This window comes from Paroedura picta, chromosome 4, assembly GCF_049243985.1.
Source record: "Paroedura picta isolate Pp20150507F chromosome 4, Ppicta_v3.0, whole genome shotgun sequence".
Lineage (NCBI taxonomy): Eukaryota > Metazoa > Chordata > Lepidosauria > Squamata > Gekkonidae > Paroedura > Paroedura picta.
In genome coordinates this window covers 126,821,134-126,844,032 of record NC_135372.1, presented here as the reverse complement: position 1 = coordinate 126,844,032, position 22,899 = coordinate 126,821,134, and the positions used below count along the sequence as shown (strand labels likewise).

The window sequence follows — 22,899 nt, the reverse complement described above, 5'->3', positions numbered from 1 at the left end:
CACCCCATGAGGTAGGTGGGGCTGAGAGAGCCCTGAGAAGACTGCTCTGTGAGAAAAGCACTATCAGGACTGTGTTGAGCCCCAGGTCACACAGATGGCTGCATGTGAAGGAATGGGGAATCAAACCCGGCTCACCAGATGTTCTTAACCATTACACTAAGCTGGCTTGCTGGCTTAGGAGGATATTGGGCCTGAGAAAAGAACCAATACACTTTCTAAAATCATGTAGCAGGCACTAGGAAAGAGGTCGGCAGGCAGCATTTTGGCCACAAGCACCGTGCCGGGGACCCTTGATGGAGGGAATTTTTCACACTCTGTTGGAGGATTCCAGGTCAAATAGCCTCTGAATCTGGAGGCCGGTGTTTCCAGATGGGAGCGCCTGGTCAATACAACGGGTCTCTTTAGTTTTTCTCAAGCAACTCCGACTCCAGTTAAGCAAAGAAAACCTTCTCTTTGCGCGTTGTTTTGGGGAAAGAAGCAAGTATTAAGAAGCAGACTTAGCAATACTGTCCTTGGACTGGCCTCATTCTAAGTGCATTGTCATTCAAAGACAATACCAGGCAAATTCAGCTGCCGTGCCCCTATTCTAAGTTCCATCTGGGATACCATTGAGCAAACTGGTTGTGCAAAAAGCCCATTGCTGGCCTCTTTCATTGATTAGAATGGTGCTGGGGTGTTCTCCAGCTGGCAGTGCCCAACATAGATGAAAACCCCATGAAAGGGGGGAATGTAGCCAACACATCTGCAAGTAATTCTCCCCATAAACCTAGTCCATAGGACCCAGCCAGCAGCAAAATCTGAATTCCCTTTAAAAGCTGGTTTACAAGTGAAGGCACATGCAAATATGGTAAGGGCTGCCCTCTAGTGGTGACGATTTGTCCCAATGCTGGCAAAGTACTTCTGCATCTTTCATCATGCACATCCCTACTGATTAGGATTGCCACCTCTGGGTCAGGAAATACCTGGAGACTTTGGGTTTGGATCCAGGAGTGGGCAAGATTTGGGGGAGGGAGTGACCACAGTGGAGTATAATGCTATGGAGTTCGTCCTCCAAAGCAGCTGTTGTCTCCAGGGGGACTGATCTCTTTAGTCTGAAGATGAGCTATAACTCCAGGGGATCCCCAGGTCCCACCTGGGGACTGGCATCCCTACAACTGATGCTGAATTCTGAATTCTGAATCTGGGGCAAAGAAGAGGCAGGGGTGTGGCTTCAGCCTTCCTCCAAGGTCGCTTCCTTCAGCCTAAGGAGGTTTTTTCCCCCTGCATGGGACTCGGACTGCTGCAGAAGCTGGAGAAGGACATCAAACTTTGCTGAGAGGGAGAGGGGAGATGACATTAAGACCTACTTCACCTCTACACCAGGGGTAGTCAACCTATGGTCCTCCAGATGTCCATGGATTAGAATTCCCATGAGCCCCTGCCAGCAAATGCTGGCAGGGGCTCATGGTAATTGTAGTCCATGGACATCTGGAGGACCACAGGTTGACTACCCCTGCTCTACACCACTCTCCGGAGCTGGAGGTGGGGAAAGCTCTGCAGAGGTGGGAAGCGGTTCAGTTTAGTACTGGAGAGTGGGTGCCTTTTTGCTTGCCATTTGTAAGAAAATAAGAAAAACAAGTGGAGTTCCTGAATGGTGCTGCATGCTGGGATGTTTGTGGAACAAAGTGGCACCTTTAAGACTAGTGGCACCTTTAAGGCCCACAAAATTGGAATTATGGGCATAAACTTTCCTGGGTTTGTTGATTCCAAAATGTGAAGACATTATGGCCTATATGTCCACTGTCTATCCATCCATCCACCCAGCAGTGAAAAACTGATCTTGCTGCCTTATCTACTTATGAGAGGGTATGCAAGACAATAGGCAAGCTTACAAAGAAGTCCAAACTTGCCTGTCGTTAAGGAAAATCACAGGGAAACTACAAACAAACCTGTGCAAATGAATTATCCGGGGTCATCCAGTGAGTTTCAGATCAACATTCTAGCCACTGTGTGATGATGTCACCTGATATTCCTCCAAAACCTTAGTGCTGGAGACAAGATGCAAAACACGGTTGACTTCAGGTGTTTCAAAGTTGTCGTCATGTCTTTGCCCCAGTAGCAACCTGACTGTTTTGTGCTGTTTTGATTTGCACCCAGGGCAAATGAACCTAATGGAGTCTGCCCGGCTCCCTTTTTATCTCGCCTGCCTTTTCTGTTCCGCCTAGCCTCCTGCCACGGGGAAAGCCCCATTGCACCTGAAATCTCACTCGGTGCTTTGTGATGTTTTAATGGGATTGCCCAATGGCTGCATTTGAATTGTTATCACAGAGCAACAGGGTGGCTGCGGTTTCTGTCCGCATGTTATTTCAATTTATATCCCTCCCCTTGACTCCAGCCATTCTGGTGAACAATCATGATGTAATTCTAAACAGTAGGTCAGAGTACAAGACGCCACTACTGAATTTGGCAACAGAAACAAGGAGAGTAATAACTCAGCATCTAAAAACAACCAGTTGTAGAGAGGAGGCTGAATGCCCTGGTGAATATTTTACCTGGCACCCAAAGTTCTACAGGGGGGTGGGCAGAGGAAAGTCGGTCATTTCATAACTGAGGGGCCACTGCAGGGAGGACTTCATTGGGAGTGCCAACCCACCTTGCTTCTGTGGCAGGCTGTGGCATTGCATGCACGGTTCCTTCCTCCCACATCCATCTAAGGCAGTGGCTCTCAACCGTTCACAAGGGTCATGGCAGGGCAAGCAGCTTGACCGGGGTGCCATCCACACAACAGCCTTGCGGGGTAGATCGATATAGAGCAGGGGTCGTCAACCCACGGTCTGCGGACTGGTACCAGGCCGCGAAGGCCTTGGTACCGGGCTGCCAGCGGCCGCAAACGCACATTCACGGAGCTGCTGCACATGCACATTTGCATGGAGCTGCCACACATGCTGGTTTGCACCCAGCCGGTGGGCGCAAACGTGCATGTGTGGCAGCTCTGCACATGCATGTTTGTGCAGTGCTACCACGCATGCGTGGCGCCCGGGCTGCCGGCTCTCCCCCACCCCCGGAAGCGGTCCTCAACGAGGAAAAGGTTGGGGACCGCTGATATAGAGCATTCGTCTGTCTGGAGCAGCGGAAAAGACTGAGATCAGCATGGTGGGACAAGAGAAAGAACTGAACTGAGAAACCCCAGGGGGAAAAAAACCAATAATGAACAATGGATCTTCACACCATTGGTCAGTTTCGGTTTAATTTCTGTGAAAGAACCCTTCCATAGTTTTATGGTTGGGGGGTCACCACAACATGAGGAACTGTATAAAAGGGTCACGACATTAGAAAGGCTGAGAACCACTGATCTAAGGGATGCCATGAACAGGTTTTGTGATCTAACTCACCTTGTTCAGCTGACAGTCACACCTGGACCAATCACTGGCTCTGCTCAGTTCCACACAGAAAGTCAGGAAAGCCTGCCAAACAGGTACGCATCAGAATTTTGCAATACTGCCTAGGCTGCTGAGCCAAACAGGCAAACGCTGTGTCTGTGTGAAGTGCCGTCAAACCACAGCTGACTTATGGTGGGCCCATAAACTTTTCAAGGCTGGAGATGTTCGCAGGGACAGAGACGGTCACTTTCTTCAAAAGCTAGCACACCATGTGCCATCAGCCCACTTTTTGGGCAAACACAGGCTCAACAGACACATTTGCCCTCAGATGCAGAGGAGTTTTAGGGACCACCGGACACTCTGGTTGTACCATGGAGTTTCAGGCAATTCCTAGAGCTTACTTCATGCCCCTTCGGCTTTGTGCCAGAAGGGACATGTTGGCACAGGTGGCATTTTGCCATCCTGTGTCTCCGTCCATGATGTTCTCCCTTTTCCAGAAACTGACTGACAACTCTGCTTTGTGAGTTCTTAAACCCTGGCCTGGCCAAAAACACAAGCCAAGCTCATTGGATTGCACTGACAGCCGGTCACAGCAGAAACAAAAAGGAAGTCCGGTGTCACCTTGCAGACTGAATTGAGTCACCAACAGTGCAATCCTAAGCACGCCTAACCAGCTGAATGGACCCCATCTTTTGTACAGCCCAAAAATGCACGCCCCAAATAAATCTCCTTGAGTGTAAGCTAAATTGTCGTCATTATTTACGAAGGATCTCTCCCAGGGAAAGAACCCCATATACATAGGCCAAAAGATCTTGTGTTACCCAGCCTTTTGCAATATTTATAATTCCCCACAATTCCCTTGGAGGGCTCCATTTCAGGTGATAGCAGTTCTGCACGGTCCTGTGTTCATCCAGAAACACCCGAGCACACCCTATTTAGCTGGGACCCTGCCTGTTAGCAGGGGCCATTTGCCATACAAGTGGCGTTTATTCAGCAGGACACGGCCGCTCTTTAGGAGCTCAGCTGGACACTGACCATGGTGGACACTTTTGCTACATATTCTTCTAGGCTTTGCAGGGCTCCCCTCACTGAGCAACCTGGACCCTCCTGCCTGCTCTCCACCTGTTGAATGACTCCTACTTACACGCCAGACCCCCTACGAGCCTTCCAAGCACTTCATGGGCTCTCACCTTGGCTGGACTACAACAACAGAAATCCACCCCCTCCAGTGGTGCTGATCATTTTAGGCACATTGTTCCCAGGCACATTGAAAGGCGCGCTGAATTTCTGACTACCCCTCTTGATCCCCATGCAGTTCGCAGAGCTTAATCCCATATCAGATTTCACAAAATGAAATAAAAACAATGGAGTGTGAATCCATTTCACAAGGTTTTTAGAACGACAAGCGTCCATTTGGACAGGGAAACATGCTGTTCAAGAAACTCCCAAATCTGTTTGCGATGGCACTACAAGGAGCTGCAAATGAGGCATAAAAGTAATTGAGTCCAAGTGTGGGGAGAGAAGAGGAACACGGGGAGAGGGGCTTATTATCAGAAACGCCTTGGTAGAGACGAGAACCGTTTTCTTTCTCCCATTAGTTACCAAACAAAGCAGCGGCTCCAAATTCAGTGGGCAGGACCCAAAATTCTGGGAGCAAAGCCCTGTTTGCAGAATAGATGTGAACTTCCTTCCCCTCCTTCTGCAGCGCTCTGGGCTGTCACTTTCACCAGTAGCCCCTGGGGATTGGGTGGGAGACAGGAGGCAGTGGGAAGGTCCTCCCCTTCCTAACAACAACAACATCAACAACAACACCATTCTTTTTGTAGCCTGCTCTTCCCAGCCGGCTCAAGGCTGGGCAATACAAAAATATATATAAAATGTTATGTTTACATAGTTAAAATAATTAATATACGAGTTAAAATTATGTTACCAAAAGCTGCCGCCTAAAAACCTTATGAGGGGGCTAATTTCTATTGGGGACCTTGACATATTGCGGGTGGAGTTCTTGGTCCAAGAAACCAGCATTTGTTTGAAGTTCATTTCCTGACCTCAACCCCAGGCCTGGCAGAACAATGTCCCTGGGCACATATCAGAGATCCGGTTCCAGTGCCCTGAGAGTGGATCAGCAGTAGATTTCAAATGGATCCAACTGAAATCACTTCTCTAGAATCCTTAATTTTATCCCTAGAATCCAGAATCTCCAGAACTAGAGTTACCAACTCTGGGTTGGGAAATACCTGGAGATTTTGTGGGTAAAGGAGAAGAAAAGGAGTTGGTTTTTATATGCCACTTTTCTCTACCTGAAGGAGTCTCAAAGTGGCTTAGATTTGCCTTCCCTTTCCTCTCCCCACAACAGACACCCTGTGAGGGAGGTGAGAGAGCCCTGATATTACTGAAGAAGAACAAGAGTTGGTTCTTATATGCCACATTTCCCTACCCGAAGGAGTCTCAAAGCGGCTTACAGTTGCCTTCCCTTTCCTCTCCCCACAACAGACACCCTGTGGGGTGGGTGAGGCTGAGAGAGCACTGATATTACTGCTTGGTCAGAACAGCTTTATCACTGCTGTGGCAAGCCCAAGGTTACCCAGTTGGCTGCAGGTGGGGGAGGAGAGGGGAATCAAACTGGGCAAGTCCACACTCCTAACCACTACACCAAGACTTGGGGGAGGGGGTTGGGGGGGACATCAAGTGATGTAATGCCATAGAGTTCACTTCCCAAACCGGCCAATTTCTCCTGGTGAACTGATTTCTGTCAGCTGGAGATCAATTGTAATAGCAGGAGACCTCCAGCCAACACCACCTGGCAGCTGGCCAAGCTACTCTAGAGCACCTCTAGAACTCTTATCTAGCTACACTTCTGGGCAGATTAAGAATTCCGAGGGAGCCGCAGAGCTTTCGGCACCTGCCTGGTGCATTGGCGTCACGCTCGGCATTGCGCAAGTCCTTCCAAACCAGCTGAATGCTGGATCAGCTCCAGTCCAGCCCAGATCAACACAACAGACGGAGGGAATGAAAGATACCTGACATACCTGTAATAAATAAATTGGTCTTTAGGTGTTTTGAGCCCAAAGCTGGCTCTTCTGGGAAAAACATATTTGGAGTAAAACAGCTGATTTCCCAGGTTTGCTGATCCTAATCGCAGTGTTTGACTCACAGACCACAATCCTTTGAGAACCACCTGCTGGCTCACACGTCAGGGCCCGTTTATAAGGAGCATGGGAATACCTGCAAATATTCTCCATTTAACAAACAACACCCCCCACCCCCATTTGTAGGTGCAACACCCTTTTTAGGAGCCTTCCGGAATCATTGCTCTCCCACGACAAAGAGGTCCTTGCCAGGCCCTCTCTGTCTATGGTCCTCAAAGAGCCCTGTGCTCCGCCACCTCCAACCAACTAGTGATCCCTGGCCCCAAGGAAGCCTGCTTGACCTCAACCAGGGCCAGAGCCTTCTCTGTCCTGGTCCCCACCTGGTGGAATGAGCTCCCAGAGGGGATCAGGGCCCTGCCAGAGCTAAAACCATTCCTCATGGCCTGCAAAAAGGAGCTCCCCCACCAGGCATTTGGTTGAGGTCGACCAAAACTAAATACCTACTCGGCCCCAATCCGCCTCCCTTAAACCCATGCGACAGATCTGACCAGCCATGGGCCTGCTAGACTGCTCACCATTGGAATGCTACTTTCTGTTTATTGTTATTAATATTATTACCTTTATTTATTATATTCGGTCAGTTTAATGCATTGTTCTGTTATGTTCTATGTGAACCGCCCTGAGCCTTAGGGGAAGGCGGTATACAAGTGTAATAAAATAAAATAAATAATAAACATGTGCAGGTTGGAAATTCACAGTAGCCTTTGGCTGGGGGGAAGGAGAACAGAGAACTTGAGCTTCCTTCTAACCCATCATCCTGTGACTGTGCCTCCTTCTAACCCATCACCCCTTCTCCAGGCTACACTTACCTGGTTCCTTCAGTTTCTTCATCATTCCCTCACAGTACCTGTTTACTGGACATTCATGCATTCATGCATTCATTCATTCATACCCCACCTCTCACAACGATGTCCAGCCAGGGTGGTTAAGATTGGTGGCCTCTAATTTGGAGAACCGGGTTTGATTCCCCACTCCTCCTCCACGTGCAGCTAGCTGGCCAATGCTGGGCCAGTCACAGTTCTCTCAGAGCTCTCTCAGACTCACCTACCTCACAGGGTGTGGTGGGGAGAGGACCTTGGACTCCTCTATATTAATGGAAACAATGTTGCCCACCAGGCATTGTACCATCTTTGCCAGGCCTGGCAATTAGCACCCTACCTGTCAGCACCCAACCTTGTCACCGCAATCTGTACAATAGCCAGTCTGGACTACTACAATTCATTCTATGCAGGGCTGCCCTTGAAGCTGCTTGGGAAACTTCAGCTGGTCCAGAATGCTATGGCAAGGGTCCTTACTGGTACCCAGAGGAGAGCATCTATTTGACCTGTGTTCTCCCAGCTGCCCTGGCTCCAGATCAAAAACTGGATCAAGTTCAAGGGGTTAGTGATGACCTACAGTGGCAAGAATGGTCTGGGACCTTCCTACCTATGGGACCACCTCCTCGTCTCGCAAAGGAGCTGAAGATCAAACCAACAGAATTCGCCCAGGATCCTCAACCTCAAGGATATCAAACTGGCCCTGGACTGGTGGAATGCCCTTGCTGGAGAAATCAGGACCCTGTGGAACTTAGTACAGTTCTGCAGGGCCTGGTTGAGGCCAGGAACAGCACTGAAACGGAGGCGAACAAGGTGGTAGAAATGCTCCTAGAATGGACTGAACCACTTTAGGGTGCAGGTGGAAGAACATGGAGGACCACATTTCTGAGAGCTCCCTTATGAGAACCAGTTTGGTTTAGTGGTTAGGAGTGTGGACTTCTAATCTGGCATGCCGGGTTCGATTCTGCACTCCCCCACATGCAGCCAGCTGGGTGACATTGGGCTCGCCGTGGCACTGATAAAACTGTTCTGACGGAGCAGCGATATCAGGATTCTCTCAGCCTCACCCACCCCACAGGGTGTCTGTTGTGGGGAGAGGAAAGGGAAGGCAACTGTAAGCCGCTTTGAGACTCCTTTGGGTAGAGAAAAGCGGCATATAAGAACCAACTCTTCTTCTTCTTATGCTAATGGATTCATGCTATTGGGAAACCAAGGGGGCAGCCGCAGAACCTTCCTTTCTCCTTTGTAAGTTTTCTATTGACATGGAGGAGTCTTTTTTTTGAAAAGGGAAGGGATATTCATAGATTGGACCTGTTTGAAGTGGGTCATTGCTCTCTGCCTGCTCTCGGATCTGATAATTCCTCATTCTCTACATGCTTGAACCAGAGTTGAAAGAGACAGAGAGAAAGTAGGAGTCCGAGAGGGAAGGAATGAGAGAGAGAGAAAAGTGGTGTCATCTTCAACAAAGTCACACCCTTCTAAGTCTATGAGAGTCAACAGGCTTAAAGTGGTGTCACCGGCAGGCATCTCTGAGTGTTTGATGTTTGCCACACCTGTCTGGAATCATCACTGTTTGGAATGAATGAGTGTCAACCCTGACAGATCACTAGATATCAAACACTGACTATGGCATATTGTACAGCAATCCTGTTCAGTAATTCGTACTTTAAATTGTATGCCGGTTTAATACTTTGTCTATTGCTTCTTGCATCAAGCCATAAAAGAACAGCAACTATAACAAAACAAAGCCTGGATGAAAATTTAAAAGGAAGCTTTTGTTTAATGGGAAAACACCCTCCCTTCAGGCAAGGAATGTGTCCATGAGCTTCCTTCAAGATAATTAAGTGAATTATGCACCACACGTTTGAACGCTATCCCTAAATGATTATCTTGAGTTGTTTCCCAACAGCTACCACGAGAGGGCAGAAAAGACCAATCCGGCATTAAAAAATGCCTTCCTTTAATTGGTTAAATATGCATTTAAGGCAAAAATCCCACAGGAAACCATCTGCCCAGAGGAAACATCCTGGTTTGAATTTTCTGAGACATGCCTGCAAAAATTTTCACTAAGAGAACTTCAAACCCCAACAAGGAAAAGAGACAACGTATATTATGGAAGAGGTCTGCCCTTTGGAGAAATAAGAGGTCAGGTTTCATCTAGAAGCCCTCCCTGCCTTGGATTGCCTCAGTAGGTGGATGGGAGACCACCAAGAAAGTCCACCTGTGCTTATGAAGAGGCAGGTAATGGCCAAACACCTTGGTCTGCCTGTTGCCTTGGAAACCTGACGGGATCACCATGAGTCAGCTGTAACAAAACACCACTTTTGTTCACCATCACCCAACTGGAAATGTCGAATCGTGGAGTTTACCCTCTTCACTCCCAAGTCATTCAAGCACTGAGCATGCTCATTGACCTCCAGGAGCCCCAAAATGTCAGGGGCAGCCAGATACCCCATAAAACAGGGGTGGCTAACAGTGGCTCTCCAGATATCCATGGACTACAATTCCCAAGTCCCTGCCAGTATGCTGGCAAGGGACTCATGGGAATTGTAGTCAACTGATAGTTTGGCTACCCCTGCAATAAAAGACACATAGAGGCGAAAGTGGCTTTCTTGTCCACCTGACAATTTACTGAGAAGTTTAGAATAGGGGGAGGGGGTAAGCCCCCCCCCCTGATTTCTGTACTGTCCATACAGGAAGCTTTCAATTGCTCTGACTTATTATTATTCCATTTATTTGTACTCTGACTTTCATTCCCAGTGGCCACTCCAAATGGCTCAAATCCTCCTCTTCTCCCCCACCCTCACAACCACCCTGTGAGGTAGGTTAGATTGGAAGAACATGAGTGACCCAAAATCACGCGTCCAGCTGCCATGGTAGGAATGAAGATTCAAACCTGGGCCTTCCAGATTATGACACAGTGAACCACACCACACTGGATCTCCAGAATGCTGAAGAGTTGTAAGTACGGGATTAATTCAGGATGAGAGAAAAGACCCTTTGTACAGACCCCTTCCTGCCTGTTTGCAGCCCCCCACAATATCTCCATGTAGCTCATCGAGGACCTGGGGACCAAGCCCTATGGGGAAAGGCTGAGGGACTTGGGAATGCTCAGCCTAAAGAACAGACACTTGAGAAGCGACATGATAGCTCTCTTTAAGTATTTGAAAGTACTTGGAGGACAATATATTGATACAATCTCTATTTTAACGATAAATGAAACAACCAGAACGGACTCTAGATTTTGTTCCGTTTCCAAAGTAGACCTTTCATCGGTGGCTGTTTCCTCCTATGATTTTGGAACTTATCCTAGAAGTTTTCAATATTTCAACTAACTCAAAAGTTGTAATCAAAATTCTGTGCATATAATACCGGCCTTCAGCTCACAGGTATGGGAGAGCTTTGTTCAGATACCACTCTCATACCTGCAAGCTGAAGGCCGGTATTATATGCACAGAATTTTGATTACAACTTTGAATTGGTTGAAATATTGAAAACTTCTAGGATAAGTTCCAAAATCATAGGAGGAAACAGCCACCGATGAAAGGTCTACCTTGGAAACGGAACAAAATCTAGAATACTCTAGATTTTGCCTGGGACAGGATCTCTCTTTTTCTGTTAGGATATTTATTCAGAACCGTCTGCTTTTTCGCGTTGTAGTACTTGGAGGATGGCAGTCAGTGGTTCCTCTTGGCAGCAGAGGATAGGATGCGCAGTAACGGGTTTAAACTACGTGTAGAAAGATACCAGCTAGATATGAGGGGAAAGAAATTCACACTTGAGTAGTTCAGCAGTGAAGTACGCTGCCTAAGGAGGTGGTGAGTTCCCCTGATTCTGTCAGATCTCAGAAGCTAAGCAAGGCCAATTCTGGCTAGTATTTGGATGGGAGACCTTCAAGGATTTGCACGGAATTCCTTCAAGGGAACACTAGGGGTTATGATCAAAGTAGCTCAGCAGTGGAATAGGCTGCCTCAGGAGGTGGTGAGCTCCCCCTCACTGGCAGTCTTCAAGCAGCCACTGGACAGGGACCTATCTGGGATGCTCAAGGCTGATCCCGCATTGAGCAGAGGATTGGCCTAGATGTCCTGTATGGCAGGGGTAGTCAACCTGTGGTCCTCCAGATGTTCATGGACTACAATCCCCATGATCCCCTGCCAGCGAACGCTGGCAGGGGCTCATGGGGATTGTAGTCCATGAACATCTGGAGGACCACAGGTTGACTACCCCTGCTGTATGGCCCCTTCCAACTCTAGGGTTCTATGTCTCTTTCCCTAGCCCCAAGTCTCTGCTGTTGGAGCATCCGCTGCACAAGGCACAAGACTCACCCACAACTAGAAGAGCAGGAGGCACCTGACTCCTGTTCAGGAGGCATAGGGATTCAACCCTATGCAGCTCTGTCACTGGACAGGAGATTTCTTTCCTTAGAGCTCCCCAATTCGAAAAAGAGTCACATGAAAGATAATTATCGACTCAAGGCAATGACTTAAAAAAAAAATCTGTATCCATCCATCCCTGGTGTGGGAAACCTTCAATATTCAATAAAATAGTTTTAATCAATGCACTGGAGGGAGGGAAGAGAAAGAGTGATGCCAGGCATGTACCACGCAAACCTCAGACTAGATAAAATTTGATTACGGCAGCATTTGGAGGACTCACAATAAGGGCAGAAACTGCATGCCGAGGAAAGAAAGGGCTAATGGGCCAGGCACATCTGCAAGGCCTTAAACTAATTACGGCCTATTATATGGGAACTCCAAGCATGAGTCTGTCAGTGTGTCTCCAGAAACCAGGTCATGGCACCTCCCAGTATTCAAGCGGCTGAGACATTTTCACAGGTGTTTTCTGCGGATGTACAAATCGAATTAAACAAAAACGATTCTGTGGGGCCTGCAACCTGGAGCACTTCCACCCAGCCTTTGGTCGAAGCCCATGAATCAACTCCACCCTAGAGGCCCCCTCCTTTGCAAACTGCACCCTGCAGATGAAGAACCGATCCACGGTGCAGTGTCCATCATTAAAAATGTGACATGTTCTACTGTTCCAAGTGATGCCGTTAGGGATGTTCTATGTTCACAATTATGTTTTCCCTTTGTATTGGACTCAAATGACATTTCCTGTATTGTATCATAAGTTCAAAAGTAAACTACCCTGAGCCACAAGGCTCAAATCCTCCTCTTCTCTTCAGTATATAAATATAATAAAGTAAATAAATGAAATTCGCAGAAGTCAACAGAAGGTTAATGGACTGTTCCATGGAGGTCAGCCATGGGAGGTCTCCAGGGCCGGACCTGTCAGTTAATTCTCAATCTGTAGGCAAAACAGAATACAGGTGAGGGCCAGGGAGGTTTGTGAGAGATGCCTTGGCCACCAACCACTTGGGCCCAGCTCTACCATTCTCCATTGGCTGACTGGCCTGGACTGTAATGAGTAGCGTGTCAACAGGCTTCCTTGGGAGGTGGTGGGTTCTCCATCTTTGGAAATGTTTAAACAGAGGCTGGATAGCCATCTGATGAAGAGGTTGATTCTGTGATGGCTCAAGGGGGTGGCAGGTTACAGTGGATGAGGGATACGGTTGTGAGTGTCCTGCATAGTGCAGGGGGTTGGACTAGATGACCCATGAGGTCCCTTCCAACTCTATTATTCTATGATTCTATGAACAGTTTTCTGTCTTTGCAGAGCTGTCTGGTATAGCCTGAGCCAACCTTTCTGACGTTCCTACAACATCTTTTCAAGAGGACCGAGGAGGGAGCAAATAAAAAATGTGCTGAATTCCAATTCAAACTCTCTACCTTGCAGCGTGAGGAAAGGACAGAGGAGAACTGCGAGCCGGGCTTCGTGACCTTCGAAATCAGAACACAGTTCAGGGCACGCTAACAAAAACCGCAAGAGATCACAAGGTTTTAATCATCTGCGTTTTGCTCATGCACACTGAATGACTTCCCGGAGTGCTTTCGCCCGGCAACAGAGTCTCTTTAGCATGCCGGTAGTGCAAATGGTAGACAGACCTTAAATAATAATTTACTTGCTTGTGATTAAAAGATTAATTCACAGTATTTCCTCAGCATTGCTTCCCACCCCCTGACACGGTAGATCAAAGAAAGGGTAAGTTAAAGTGCACTGAAGCTGCCCTACAGAATCTAGTTAACATACATTTCACAAGACAAACTGCCAGGGGTGGAACCCGGGTTTTAATGGTCCTGATGCAGCCGGGTGTTCGCTGTTAAAGGATTTGATGGGGCCCCCAGCTGAGACTTGGAAATGGAGTGCTTGAAAACGGTCCTTCAGCATCGATTCCTGATGTGTCTTTGGGAGCTTCCAGACCGTGAGCTGGCAAAAGGTGTCCCGTGTATGGCCTGTGACCAGCAAATACGACATGAAAACTCGTCTCCCATAAGCTGCCTGGCTTCTATGAAGACATTCTCTGCCTGTTACTTAGGATTTCTTGATTTTTGGTGATGTTTCCGGAACCAGGTAGGTCCTGCTACAGTAACTCCTGTTCATCGTCTTCGGAGCCCGAGGGGCCTTGCCGCACCTCTTCATACCACTTGTTGGTGAGGCTTTTCATCTGTATCCGTCCGTGGTGCAGGTCCTAAGGCGAAGGGAAACGACAGCCTCTTACTTATTCTGCTTACTTTGTCCACACCCGGCCTTTCTCCACAAAGTGACTTCTGTTGTGCTCCTCCCCTCCATTTTATCCTCACAATATCCAGCTGGGTAGGTTAGACCGAGAGCATGTGAGGGGCCCAAGGCCTCCCAGCAAGCTTCCATGGATTCGAAATCAGATCTCAGTCCAACCCTTGAACCACTACACCATGCTGGCTCTTGGGAGGGGGGGGGAGCACCCAAATTCTACCTGCACTAGAGGCTGAACGGCCTTAGTGGTAGGGTTGTGCAATTCGGCGGCCGTTCCCGCCCGTAGCAGCCATCATCTGGCACCGGCACCTTCCCCTCCCCCGTGGCACTAGCTGCCATGGGCCGGAATGGCCACTTCGGCAGCCGTATTGTCTGGGTAGTCAATTCATGAACATCTGGAGGACCACAGGTTGACTACCCCTGCTGTATTGCATAACCCTAGTGGCCAGTGTATCAGACTATGATCGGGAAAAGCAAGACTGCAAACTATACTCTGCCTTGTAAGCTCACCTGAACCCATCATGCCCCCTCCATAACGTACCCTCACAGGGCAGTGGCTGGGAGGATAAAGGGGAGGAGAGGAGACTGAAGGGCTAATCCACTCTATGTGTCCTTTAGGTAGAAAAGTGGGACGTATATATATAAAAGTGGGACGTTTATATACCTAAATCAGAATTTCTCAACTTTTTTACCATTGAGAAACCCCTAAAACATAGTTCTGGCTTTGAGAAACCCCAGAAGAGGCATGATCATGCAGAATATGGTTGGGAAGCATAGCTGTGTACATGCCCACCCGCCTCTCTTCACATGCCTCTGCCAGCCTTTTAACAATGAAAAACGGTGGGAAGGCTACTGAGCCTATTTATGTATTTATTCAGCCAGGTCACCTGGAGGCAAAGCCTATTCGCCACAGACGACCAGTTAAATTGCTGTTCGCAAGCCTGACCTGCCTGGAACTCTGCTCGGAGGTGTAGCTGCCGATCAGCTTGAGAAGAGGGACTTCTTGACAGCTAGTCTAGAAATCCATGGCTACTAATGACACTGTGTGGGAATACACCAGTTTCCCAAACCGGCTGCTAAGAGGTCTATCCCATCTAACTGATGAACAAACCCGATGATGAGTACAACCCATCCTGGAAGATTGACAGCATAGAGTCAGTGTAGATGCTTTAGTTTAGTTGCTTTAGGATGCTTAGGGCTGATCCTGTGTTGAGCAGGGGGTTGGACTAGATGGCCTGAATGGCCCCTTCCAACTATGATTCTATGATTCTAGATCAAGCAATGCAAGCAACTCTTCCCTTGACTCCTTACCTGAAGGCACTGTATTTTCATTTCTGCTGCAGGAAGGCTTCTGCAGTCACTTTAAGCATGCATGAGTCCCAACGAGGCGGGTCAGTGCAGAAGCAGCAAGCCGGTACCGCATCCCCGTGCCTAACTTAAAAGAAGAACCCACCTCTTGCGTGAGCCGCCTGGTAAAGAAAGGATTCAAGTATCTGGCATCAAACCACATGAAGCCTTTGAGGTCCTGGCGCTTGATGTAGTGGGCCTCGTACTCCTCCTCGGTGAGTTCCGACAAGTGTTCTGACTCAATGGTATTCCCCTGGAAAGTTCGAAGGAGGGACAGAGAACGTCAAGAGAGGGAATAACTCCTCCTCTGTGCCTTTGGCTGCTCTTCAGCCTCCCCTGTTTATTGAGACTGACGGCCACAGCAATTTGACAAAACAACGCCAATTTTATATTGCAAAAAAAAAGGCAGCCATGTCTATGGAATAATAGCCACTGAATGACACACCAATTTCCAGCAAATCTTATTGGGTGAAGCTGGAGTGACCAATGCGAATTTTAATGGGTACCAAGCTGGGCAGAGGAAGAGTCGTTTTTTTTTATTATTTCTGAACCCCAAGGAGTGTGAAAGTGACTGACAATCCCCTTCCTGTCCTCTCCCCCCAACAGGCACCATGTGAGGTAGGTGGGGGCTGAGAGAGTTCTGGGAGAACTGTGACTGGCCCAAGGTCATCCAAGCAGGCTTTAGGTGGAGGACAGTTGGCGAATCAACCCCACTTCTCCATATTAGAGTCTGCCATTCTAGGGAATTACACTATGCTGATATTATTGGAGAGGCAGATTTGGGGGGACAAAAAACAGCAGAAACATCTGTCTTTAACTAGAAGGATTTTCTTATGCGTGAACGGCTTACCAGTTACTTTCTATGTTCTGCATCAACAGCCCCAAAATGAAAAGGGTGGCCAATCAAATTGCCAGCAGAACGATGGGCACATCTAAAGAGTTGCTGTGGGTTATATAGGTTAACCAGGTAGTGGGGATGGTACGTATTGTGTGACTGTACAGAAGTTGGGAGCAGGAGGCAGAGCTCAGTGACTGAAAAGCTTCACTTGCCTCTTCTTAACAAGCTTCTAGTCCCTGCAAGAGCAGAGATAGGCCTTGCAATACCTGGCGCTGTCTGAATAGCTGGGGCAAAGAGAGGCTGGGGAGGAAGGTTTCCGGGTAGCCTGCAGCAACAGTCACTGAATGAAGGAAGTTTCCTCTTGCAAGAAAAGCAAACAGACCCAAGGCTTGGCTTCTTTAAATGCAAACAGGACCCTTGAGGTCAGAGGTGCCAAAGGGACTGAATATCTTGCTATTACATGAACAATTCTCTCTCCTCACACCCTATTAATGTGTGCAAGGGAAGTGGGGGAACAGCAAGAGCCTCCCCTTGTGAGAAAACTACTGCTGAGGCAATAGGTTGACCATCGAGGTCTAAGGGGCCAGCATCCAGCCATTGCTGCAAAGGGACTGGTGTTTCCTGATCAGCACAGACACACACAGCCTGTGCTGATATGAGGCCACAAAAACTGCCTTATGTCATCTAGTACAGCGATCCCCAACCTGTGGGCCGCGGACCACATGTGGTCCTTCGACTAACTGGAGGTGGGCCCCGAAGGACGCCTTCTCCACCCCCCCAGCCCTTTACAACACACTTCATTGTTGTGGTATGTCTGTATCTTATTTTTAAGGGATGTTTAAACATTACCATAGTGATCAGAGAGCACTAGGGCAGTGGTTGAGAGTAGAGGAGTAAACTACCCCCCACCGGGCCTCAGTAAAAGGCACTGAGTGGTCCCCGGCGTTGAGTGGTCCCTGGTGATAAAAAGGTTGGGGACCACTGATCTAGTACAATGCCTGGCTATTCATTATGGGTGTAGTTTTTGGGTAGAGAAAGCCTATTCCCAACATGCGCTACGTGAGATTCCCGAGAATGAGTTTATGGTGTGGGGTGGATACCTGATGGCCGATGCAGAAAAATCAAAGTGCCAGTGAGGGTACACCAGCCTCTGCGCACAGGCCAGCTCACTCTTTGGATCCTAGCCTATGGGTCTCAAAGGGATAAAGCCAGCTCTGCACTTTGCTGCAAATGTGTCTGAAGTACCGATGTAAAGCCTGTATGGTGTAGCAGTTAAGAGTGTCAAAACCAGGGAGAACTGGGTGTAAATCCTTGCTTGTCCTCGCACGACCTTGGGCCAATCACACCCTTTTAGTGTAATCTACCTCGACAGATGGTTGCGGGGATAAAATGGCAAGGAGAAGAACTGTTCACGAGGCTCTGGGTTCCTTGGAGGAAGGGTGGGATGAAAAAAAGCAGAGGTTTATTCAAAGAGCTTATCTCCTGTCTCATCCTCAGAAAGCTGCCAAGGCAACTGCTGTGAACACAGAAAACAATCCAGGTGTGAAAGCCTACTCCGGGTTAACACTGCCATTCCCAGCTGCAAACACGCAGAAGGGAGAAACAAAGGGAAGAACAGCCTGCCAGTCAACTGCAATCTACGTGTTGAAACTGATGATGGCAGAAACTTTATTGGAGTCTAAACAAGTTCCTAGGTAGTTTTTGAATTCTCTTTCTCAGTGGTGGAACCGTAGAGGATGTGACCAGAGGATCCCCCATGTCATTTGAGAGTAAAAAAAACTACGGTTTCAGTTGATATTACTAGACAAGAAAGGCTCACAACTTTAATAATAGAGAGATTACTTTATTTGAATGTAAGAGCCACTGAGGAAGAGAATTCGAAAACCACGACACTACCTAGGAACTTGTTTCGACTCTAATAAAGTTTCTGCCATCGTCAGTTTCAACACATAGAGTGTGGAAAAGCGGCATTGGCCCGTGAGCATCTTTAAACACCCAGGCCTGTGCTGCTGAAGACCCCCCATCGCTACGTTTTCATGGTCTGCAGTGACACCACTGCGCCACCGACAGCAGCAAAGGAGCCATGCTTTAGATGCATAGAGTGGGGAGCTGTCCTTGGTCTGAACCCTCTCCACCTGTAAGGTAACCTGCTCTAGGAAAGCAACACTGTAAGAAGCGGCAGAGGCTTAAGGCTGGGTTAATCGTCCTGCAGCGCATCTGCTTTGGCAAGACTGGGCCCTCAAATAAGCTCTTCTAGGCTCTCCTCCCTGTCCTTCGTAGAACCATGCATCTGCTCAATGTTGAGCCCCTCGCCGGCCATGTACATCTGGCTGCTTATCGCTGAAGCGCAGCCTGACCTCTCTGAGTGACGGGTGACTCACTCTCGATATGTTATCGTCAGCCGCTTATATGTGACTCAGCCCCATCGGGCTGGCATCGACATCTGCATTTCAATGGCAAGCTTATTTCATTTCCAAAAGGCGGCTGGCTTGTCATTCGATTGTGCTGCATTTATCACTGGAATGCTGAAAGCCCGCTCCGACAGGCTGCAACAGATTAAGGAGAAGGCAAAAGATCTGGGCGCAGAGAGGAATATTCAGGAGCCTCACGAATCTCTGGCCCACGTCCTCCTCCTCCTCCTGTCTCAATTCCCGTATTCTTCGGCAGGCAGCCACAGAGCATCTGAAAGCTACGAATCAATTTGCTAAAGGGGGGTGGGGTGGGGAGAGGGAGCTAACCATTTTTTCCGTCTTGCTGAGGTTAATGTCCTTCTTGTTCCTCCGACGGGCTTTGGAGTCTTCGATATCGATCAGCCTGATTAAGGGCATGGTCCCTCCGCCCAGCAGCAAAATGGTGAACAAAACAATGATGATTGTGGTGGTGCCAATCAGCTGCCGCTTTTCAATCGGTTCCAAGCCCAAGTGGAGGCTCAGGGCATAGGGGATTGCCCCGCGTAAGCCTGAGGGGGGGAAGAAAGTCAGGAAATGCTTTGGTCTGTAGGAGAAAAAGCAAGATTCAAATCCAGCAGCATCTTTAAAAAAAAAAAAGCCCAGCCAACCAGGATGTAAAGTTTTTGATCAGATACTAGCGAAAAGAGCTTTGCGGTTCAAAGACTCTATGCCCTTTTGGTCTTTTTAAAGTGCTTCTGGACTTGAATCTAGCTCCAGGAAGCTTGAAGAAACTCTTCAGCATCTTTGCCGACTGACAAGGCTTCAATATTTCCCCCTTATTAAACACTTTGGAGCATTTGACAGAAAAGCAATATATAAATATTGTAAATGAATGAATACTTTAAAGTTAGGCCTAGGCTATGGCTGCAAGCCTCACAGCAACCACACATTATACATAAATGAATCCTTACCGCTAAACCACATGATGAACATCATTTTGGGGGTGATCTTGTGATCGCGGAAGAAATTGAGCAAGTAGGAGAGTGGGAAAATATTGACAGCTCTGCCAAACAGCACAAGTACCTGTCAAGAGAAAGGAACGTTAGCTGCAGGATGGGAGGGAGAATTACAGAGGGCTGGGGTGGAGCAATACTGCAGTATGGTGCTAGGATTCAAAAGGCCAAGGTTGAAACCCCCCGGTCCGCTACAGTGGCTTGGTGGGTGACCTCAGGAGGATCATTCTCTCTGCCCAGCCTACCTCGCCAGGTTGTTGTGAGGGCAAAACAGATTCAGGCAGGGGTGGCCAAACTGTGGCTCTCCAGATATCCATGGACTACAATTACCATGAGCAATTAGCATGGCAGGGGCTCATCTTAACTGTAGTCCATGGATATCCAGACATGCACTGTTTAGCCACCCTGGAACAAAGGGAAAACCAAGCACACTGCTCTGGGCTCCTTGGAAGAAGAGGAGGATCAAAAACAAAGCGTATAAACAAATACAAAACATATCAGAGAGCTCCAAAAGTTATGGGCACAAGCTGCATATATTCACCAGGCACTTTCTGATTAAGAAGCAAGCAGCATTAAATAATTTAAGGCCAAGTTGGCATTCATTAAAAGCCTGAGGGTTAACAGGAAAGGAGATCTTGCTCCCGCAGGGGATGCCCAGGGACAGTCCATTTCAACTTAATAGCTCCCCGGGGTGGAGCAGCTAAGAGGCGAGGAGGAGCTGCCTCTCAAGGGAAAGCACTCTTCTTGGTTATAAAGCAATCTCCCCTCGAGGTTTCCCTGATCTCAGTGAAGAAGACAGCAAGCAAGTCCAAGGTGAGTGAGTCAGATCTTTCCATGAAAACTGAAGCTAATCCCACCCACCCCCTTAATAAAAGAAAGATATGCCCAGTATTATTAAAGGATTAAACAGAAATACGTAAATATTTGTGCAAGCTGCAGTACTGAACACAGAAGAACACAAGAAGAGCGCTGCTGGATCAGAACAGTGACCCATCTAGTCCAGCATCCTGTCTCACACAGTGGCCCACCAGTTCCTCTGGAGGGACAACAACAGGGCATGGAGGCTGAGGCCTTCATAAAAACACAAGAAGAGCCCTGCTGGATCAGACCAGTGATCTCTCTATTCTAGCATCCTGTCTTACACAGTGGCCAGCCAGTTCCTCTGGAGGGACAACAACAGGACAGAGGCTGAGACCATCTCCTGATGCTGCCTCTTGGCACTGGGATTCAAAGGTTGGCTGGCTCAGAATGTGGACCTTCCCCTCAGTCCCCACTGATAGATTTATCCTCCGTGAATCGATCTAATTCCCTTTTAATGCTGTTTATTCTTGGGACCATCTCAACATCCTTTGGCAGCGGGTTCCACATTTTAATCTCTCTCTGGAAAGTAGTATTTTCTTTTGTCTATTCTGAACCTCCAGCCCTTCAGCTTCATTGGATGCCCTCGTATTTTATAGGGACAAAAAGTCCTCTTTGTCAATACTTTCTACCTCCCCGTGCATAATTTCATAAAGATCCATCACGTCCCCCTTTACTCGTCAATTTTCTAAACTGAAAAGCCTTCATAGAGAAGGTGCTCCGACTCCCTAATTATCTTGGTTGTCCTCCTGTACACTTCTGCCAGCTCTGCAATGTCCATTTGGAGAGTTGGTAAACATAACTGTACATAGTATTCCAAATGAGGCCACCTCACAGATCTATGCAGGGGCATTATACTATCAGTTTTATTCTCAATCACTTTCCTAATAATCCCCAATGCCTACTTCACCACCGTAGCACACTGGGTTGACACTTTCATTGAGCTGTCCACTATGACCTCGAGATCTTCTTTGCTCTCGGCCTCGAAACGTTCAGCCCCCATATTTGAAGTATACTTCAAATGTGAGACTTTTTGTCCCAATGTACATCACCTTACGTTTACAAACATTGAACGTCATTTGCCACACTGTCGCCCGCTCATTCAGTTTGTAGAGGTCCTCTTGGTGCTTTTTACAATCAGCCTTGAAGGGCCTTACACTAAATCTGACCATTGATCTATCAAGGCTAGCACTGTCTACTCAGACTGGCAGCATTTCCCCAAGGACCCAGTGGAGGCCTTTCATAACATCTGCGGATTGAACTCATGACAAATAGATGCTCTACCACTGAGCTGTAGCCCCTCCTATTATAATGAAGCTTCGGTGGGTGTTACAAAACTGCTGTGAGTTATTAGTCATCAATCTAGATGGATCAAGATAGGTAGCTGTGTCTGTAGCTGTAGAAAAGAGGAAGAGTCCAGTAGCATCTTAGACTAACCAAATTTGTGGCAGGGGATGAGCTTCTGTGAGTTACTGCTCACTTCTTCAGTTCTACTGCTGGAGAAATATATTAGTCTTTAAGATGCCAGAAGATTCCTTTTTGTTCATTCATTGGCTCAGCAGTTGTTGCAACAGCGTAAGGCAGGCTGATATGGTTAGCTTCAACTCACGAGAGTACTAACATTGAGAGATAAGCATGGGCCACTTTGCAAAAAAAGACTGGAGGCCCTAGAAAAGGCCATCTAGAAAACAAAACACATCTGGGAAGGGGGGGGAATCACTGAGTGCAAATAACTAATAAATACCTACTATGCACCAGATGACAAAGGACATTTCAAACTTGTGAGGAAAGCTAAAAATCGACAGGCCCAAAAAAGCAAAAACGCACGTTTCTGAAAGAAAGAACACATGGATAAAAGGAGTCAAACAGGAGAAGGGTGGCCAATTCAGAAGCATGCATATGACCTCTCTTCCACTTTGGTATATTAATTCTGGGCACATTTGCCTAATCAAACAGCACAGGGAATTTAAAAACCGCTTCATATGCGTGCAGCTGCATAAATCAATGAGGGTTTTTGAAACAACTTTTTGGGTGTAATCTTGTTTTGTGGGGGGCAGGAGAGGGGCTCCTCTTGGAGTAGGGATGCTAGCCTCCAGGTGGGACCAGGGGATGCCCTGGAATTACACCTCATCTCCAGACTACAGTTCGCCTGGGGGGGGGGGATCAATGCTTTAGTGCAGGTGTGGTCAATCTGTAGTTCTCCAGATGTCCATGGCGTACAATTCCCATGAGCCAGCACCACGATGGCAGGGGCTTGTGTAACTGTACTCCATGGTCACCCCTGCTTTAGAGGGTGGACTCTATGGTGTTGTATCCCACTCTCCCTCCCAGGCTCCAACCCCAAAGCTCCAGGAGTTTCCCAACCTGGATCTGGCACTCACACTGACTACTGCAGATTTTAAGGGAAGGCCAGCTACATTTTGCTCTCAATGGGTCTTTATTGAAAAAATCTCAGTCTTCCTGCTCCTAAGAACAAGGCAACTGTTCCTAAATTGAG

General features: G+C 47.9%; 1 protein-coding gene across 2 annotated transcripts in view; it reads right to left on the bottom strand.

Annotated features, from left to right (window-relative positions):
• Window positions 1-13,207: 13,207 nt before the first annotated feature.
• The window catches only part of SLC9A8 (solute carrier family 9 member A8), a 61,211-nt gene continuing 51,519 nt past the window's right edge, over window positions 13,208-22,899 (bottom strand). For both annotated transcript variants that reach the window (XM_077335594.1, XM_077335595.1), the window contains 5 exons: window positions 22,151-22,233; window positions 19,503-19,614; window positions 18,880-19,100; window positions 15,410-15,556; window positions 13,208-13,912 (listed from right to left, as the gene is read on the bottom strand). In XM_077335594.1, the coding sequence (XP_077191709.1) occupies window positions 13,805-13,912; window positions 15,410-15,556; window positions 18,880-19,100; window positions 19,503-19,614; window positions 22,151-22,233 (671 nt within the window). In that variant the 3' untranslated portion in view covers window positions 13,208-13,804. The remainder of the gene's footprint in view (window positions 13,913-15,409; window positions 15,557-18,879; window positions 19,101-19,502; window positions 19,615-22,150; window positions 22,234-22,899) is intronic.